The 5,573-nt window shown below is 58.7% G+C and overlaps 1 protein-coding gene across 1 annotated transcript in view; it reads right to left on the bottom strand.

The window, feature by feature from the left end:
* The window catches only part of HMHA1 (histocompatibility (minor) HA-1), a gene marked incomplete at its 5' end in the record, with an annotated part of 12,567 nt that overhangs the window by 4,619 nt on the left and 2,375 nt on the right, over positions 1-5,573 (bottom strand). Inside the window, 10 exon segments of the mRNA XM_009709944.1 lie at positions 178-315; positions 673-861; positions 1,396-1,559; positions 1,997-2,098; positions 2,730-2,800; positions 3,249-3,413; positions 3,723-3,913; positions 4,212-4,349; positions 4,583-4,762; positions 5,009-5,089. Coding sequence (XP_009708246.1) covers positions 178-315; positions 673-861; positions 1,396-1,559; positions 1,997-2,098; positions 2,730-2,800; positions 3,249-3,413; positions 3,723-3,913; positions 4,212-4,349; positions 4,583-4,762; positions 5,009-5,089 — 1,419 coding nt within the window.

Genomic DNA, 5,573 nt, shown 5'->3' with positions numbered 1-5,573 from the left:
CTGCTCCACTCCCGGCTGGGAGGGACCCCCCTCGCCCCCCACGCTCACACAGTCACTAAGCCCCCTTTGTGCGGAGTTACTCTTGCCAAGGACGACTCGGTGAAGGCAGGTTCGTTTTTGGGAAGTAAGCTCCTCTGTCCGCCTCCCCCCCGGCAGAAGGTATCGCCAGCACCTCACCTGTCTCAGGTAGAGCTTCAAGACATTGCTGATATCGTGAGGGGAGGCCTGGGACAGCTCCACCAGCTCTTTCCCGTTCTCAAATGCCTGGCAAAGCTTCTCCACGCGGGTCTTGACGCCGTTAACTCGGTAGATGCCCTGTAAACGAGAGAAAAGTGGAGTTGAATTGAGGAGAGACGTTTGCACGAGACAGTGAGCTCCTCGCTCCCATCCTCTCCTTCTGGGGTTGGAAATCCCTCTCAGAAGTCGTCCTGGGACATTCCCTTCCAGCTCCGACGTTGCCGTCATTCCTGTTTCGTAGGAAAGAGGGAGGCAAGAGAAGTGAGTTTCCGAGGTCAGATCAGGGCCAAGTTTACCACCTGGGACTTTCTGGCTCCCTGCCTCCCAGTAATCTGAAAAACGAGTCTGTTGTTGGTTTTCATGCCAAGGCAGAAGATCATTTCAAGGGAAGACAGCTGAGCTGAGCCGACGAAGAGGGAAGAGCGAGTGCGTCACCTTGGTTTTCAGTGCCCGCTTCTCAATCTCAGAAATGCACTTCTTGATGATGAAGGGGATGCCGTCTGAGCTACTCCGAGAAGCCTTTGTGAAGTCTTGCCCGAAAAGCTGCAGCTTCCCTTGGAGTTTCTTGTGCCCACACTGGATGGCCAAGGTCTCCAGACACTTCTTGTGGCAGGCCAGGTAGCACTGGAAAACACAGGGAAACGCGTGGAGGTGGGAGACAGCCCCGTGGGTCGGGTGGGAGAGCGGCCACCAAGACACCAGGCACCGCTCAGAGAAGGAGGAGCTCCTTGAGCAGGATGGCAGACGGGAAAAATGCCGTTCTTGGAGACACCGCAGGACCAATGCAAAGCACATGGACCCCTCCCCAAAGGAGGAATGTCTTCCTAGATGCAGGTTAGAGCTGTGCTAAGCTGGTCCTGCCCCAAAGTTCATGCCGGCACCTCTGCTTCCGCAGGGAACTTGGACCTCCCGGCCGTGGTGACACCCACGGTTTGACCACGCGTGTGTCAGAGCTCCTGGCTGGGTTTCTACAGCAAACCTGTGGCACCCGAGGGAAAAGCTGCCCGGCGATACGCTGCTGCAGAGCCCGTGGCTCTCGTCTGGGACAGAGTGAATCACAGGACCGTACGCAGGGAGAGCTGAGGTCACCCCGTTCACGGGACATACCCTCCGTCCCTTCCACCCACCGAGCTCTCTTCCCACTTCTCCCAACTTTACCTCCTCGCATTCCGCTCCCTGGAAGTAAACGTAGCTGTTGCACTCCCGACACTTGGACGGGGTACGGAGCTTCCTCAGCCGATGAGTCTGGGCAGCCTTGGATAAGCCAACGTTTCGGAAGGGCCCTGTTGGAGCCGTCATCTCTGGGGTGATCCCATTGATGCCTACGAGCAGAACAAAAAGAAATGCATCTGCATCCCGGCTCCTGAGGAGGTGAGGTTCATGGAATCATAGAACCGTTTGGGCTGGGAGGGACCTTTAGAGGTCATCTAGGCCAACAAGGTTAAGCAAAGCTTGGGCAGAAGGGTCCCTGTCAGAGAGCAGACCACGGCGGAGGCACTCGCCCTTCAGCAGGGTGACAAACAGCCTGCCCTCTCAGGCGCGCAGCCCTGGCTCTTCTGTTCCCACGGGTCTGAGCAGAGCTCGTCCCTTGGTAAAGGCTACTGGGCCCCTCAGGGGTCACCGTCAGGTATCCTCCCGGTCATTGTTCCGTTTACCTCCAGAACTACTGAACTTGGGAAAAGTCAGCCTGCAAGGAGCTTTGCCATGGCGTGTGGGTGCGCAGCAGCAGCACCGCGTCACCTCCCGCGCTGTCACCTACTCTGCTCAAAGGGGCTGGCGGTCTCCTCCTTCTCCTCCAGCTCTTCGGTGGACGACATGGTGCCGTTGGAAGACAACCGCTGGAGTTTATGGCTGAATTCACCTGTCAAAAGAAAACCCACAAACCAGTGAGATTGCTGGCAAAGTAGTTTCTCTTCTGAGTGCGCTCTGATGCTCATGGCTGATTCCCACAGCAAGCAGTCGTGTGCCGGGCACTGCTGGGCAAGATGTCTCTGGAGAAAAATGAGACCCGGGGAGATGGCAGGGGCTGTGTGCGCCCGTACGGTGCTCTGCAGGGGAGCAGGCTGCAGCCAGCGTAGTGTAAAGGTTCGGTGGTTCCCCCATCCCATCCCATCCCATCCCATCCCTTCCCATCCCATCCCATCCCTTCCCAACCCATCCCTTCTCATCCCTTCCCATACCATCCCTTCCGATCCCTTCCCATCCCATCCCTTCCCATCCAATCCCTTCCCATCCCTTCCCATCCCTTCCCATTTTTTTCCTCCCCTTCCCACCCCTTCCCATCCCTTCCCATCCCATCCCATCCCAGCCTGTTGGAGGTCAGGATCAGAGCAGTTATTAACTGCTGTCAGCAGTTATTAATAACACAGTGTCATTACAAGGCAGATAAAAGCACGAAGTGACGGGTCCTGCCTAAGGCCGATGCCCTGTTTGGAGGCCGACTGTATCGGAAGGGGCAGCACTGCCTGCCCTGGGCTGTTTTCGGTAGCTACCTGCGTTTGGGTCCAGGCTGCTGCCAGCTTCAGTAACGGAGGTCGGCCAGGATTTATGGACCTGGTGTCCCCTCCCACCTGCAGAGGAAAACACATCGTCCGCTTGAGATTGCTGCCTGCCTTCAGGAGAGGAACACGGGAGAACAGCCTGGACTCTGGGAGACACTTCAGTTACTGAAGGAAGCTGCCTGCTTCCCTGCTGACGGGCTGGTGAAGGGGCCGGTGGGGTTGCGGTGCCTCCGGTGAGACATCCAGCAAGGGAAAGAAGAGACGGGAAGATGGAGAAGGGTCTGTTAGGGAGCACTAGACAGCAAAAGCAGAAAACCCCCCTAGATCTGATTTTTGTGTCCTTCAGGAAATTCAGCTTGCAAGGCTTCCAGCCTGTCCCACCGCTGCAAAGAGAAGCCCCCCTCGGTACCCACGGGGGTCCGGCTTCGCCCCTGAGCTGGGGAGGAGGACGCAGGCTGCTGCGAGGGGCGCGCGGGGACGGCGATGCCGAGGCTCCTCTCTGCCCCGGGCTCACCTCTCCGCTCAGCCCCCACAGCCCCACTTGGCTGCTCCTTGGCTCCTGCCCCTCCTTCCGAGACGGCCCCCTCCTTGGGCAGCCCGGCCCCGTCAGAGCCGGCGTTGGTTGAGAAGTCGTTGGCATTGAAGCTGCCTTTCCGTGTCCGAGTAAAGGGGGACCTGGTGGGCAGAAAGAAGGAGAAAAGGGAATGTCTGAGGGGACGAGAAGGAAGGACACTTGGAAACCTTATTCATGGCTGCTGTCCACCTGTCTTGGGATTTACTCCTCTCAAATCCTAGATAGCCTGTCTCATCCATAGGAGGATGTGAGGGGAATTCCCAGCTGGTCCAGCCCCAGCTTTCCCAGCAGGAGCTGCCTTCGGGCACGCTGGTTTCCGCAGGGGAGCACAGTGCCAGCCCCGGGGAAGGCTGCCAGTGATAGAAAAAGTGAGCGTAACCCAGGCATCATCTCCCCCTCTCCTTTCCTACCAGGCGTTGTGTGACACGTAGGGCTCAAAGTCGTACTGGATGTCGGGTTCGCCTCCTCGCTGCAGCTGCTTGACGTGAGAGGCGTACTGCTGCCCGGGGTCGTAGAGCTTGCTGCTCTCGCACAGCGTCTGGAAGTTGACGGGCAGTGGAGCCGTCTGCATGTGCATGATCTGGTAGAAGGAGATCGTGGCCTAAAAATAACATAAAGAAAATCAGACGTGAGCTTTGTGAGCTGACATACAAGGAAGGGAGAGACAAGGAGCTCCAGCTTGGATGAGAAGTCGGGAGCACGGAGCGGTGCTTGGTCTGCAGCCCTGAGCCCTGGCTTTTCAGAGCACGAGGGGGTGAAGAGAGCTCTGCATCCACCTGGACCTCATCTGAAATAGGGACGGCCAAGCCAGGTCTGCTGGGGAGGCAGCTCTGAACCTCTCCGGAGCAGGGTACGGCCACCCCCTGCCCTGGGGGCCATCCCAAGCAAGCCCCACTCACCGTCTTGATGACCTGGTCGCTCTGTTTGATCACTTCGTGGATCTGCCGCAAGGAGTTCACCTTGGTATCCTCTAACTCCTGCTTCTGGGTATTTGCATCCGCAACACAGGTCCGGTATGTGGCCATCGCCTCTTCTGCCTGACAGTTGGGAGAGCAAGAGATGGAAACAGTTCATAGGTGAGGAGAACAAGAACAGCTCTCCGGACCCAGACCCCGTTCCTCTAGGCATTCCCGCGCCCCGTCCGAGGATCCGTGGGGAGCTCGGCTCAGTCCACTTCGCTCAGGGCTGCTCCTGTGCTAGGACAGCAAGGAGTGAGCCGGTTCTTGCCGGGCAGATGCTCAGCCCGAGTCCAGAGCTGTCACGTTCCTACCTTGTTCTTGGCTTCCTCTTCCAGCCGCCTCTTCTTGTCCAGGGTTTTGGTGGTGATGCTGCTGGTGGTGTTCTGCTGCTCTTCTTCCGCTTTCACCGCCATGTACTTGGCCTTGTCATGCTCCTCGCTGCGCTGCATGTATATCTGCTTGGCCTTGCGCAGGTTCACCTCTGCCTCTTGCTGCCAGTGCAAACGGTGACCCAGGGTGAGGACCGAACTCTGCAAGGCGACCGCTGTCTCCTGCGAGCTCCTCCCCGTGCTTCTCCGGCATCTCCCGGCACAGCAGCATCACCCCAGGACAAAGCACCCAACGCTACCAGAGAGGGGCAAGGAGCCCAGCACCCTCAGAGGGGTGGGTGTCAGGGGGTGCTCCAGACGGGGCTCGGGGAGCGCAGTCGCAGCCTGCGCTGGGCGGCCGTTACTCACCAGTTTCCTCTGCGCCCGGTGCCACTGCTCCTTGATCTCCTTCCTCCGTTTTTCATGTTCAAGGCGTCTCACTGTTAGCGGCTGAATCAGGAGGGAGAAACAACCCCCACGGTGGTTTGAGCGAAACGCTCGCTGCTCCTCCCTTTGCAAAAGGCTTTGCAAGGAGAAGTTCCCCGTGGCGGTGGTTGTCGTTCCCCAGCACATCTGGGCTCAGTTACGGGGAGTTTGGGTCATGGGTGAAAGTCTGCAGCCTGGGAAGTGCCAGACGCAGTTTCCCTCCAGGCTGAGCTAAGCAAGAGCCATGCTCTGCAACGACGGGACATCGTTCCCTCCCTGGCAAACAGCTCGGAGAGCGGCTCTCCCCGGGAGATGGGCGCAGCGTGGTCTGTGCCGGAGGGGAACGTGGGGACACAGAGAGGCCTCGGATGGGGTGGAGAGCGGTAAGGAGGTGCCGGACTTGGGGGTTTCTCCTAGACCCCGTGTCTAACGCCTCGAAGGACCCGGCATCTGGCTGCGAGCTTGGGCTCATTGATCCGCTGAGGGCAGAGCAAAGCCGGGGCATGCC

Source organism: Cariama cristata, unplaced genomic scaffold (genome assembly GCF_000690535.1).
Source record: "Cariama cristata isolate BGI_N322 unplaced genomic scaffold, ASM69053v1 scaffold24011, whole genome shotgun sequence".
In the NCBI taxonomy this organism is placed as follows: Eukaryota; Metazoa; Chordata; class Aves; order Cariamiformes; family Cariamidae; genus Cariama; species Cariama cristata.
The sequence above is the reverse complement of the archived record's forward strand: the minus strand, read 5'-3'. Positions and strand labels throughout refer to the sequence as shown.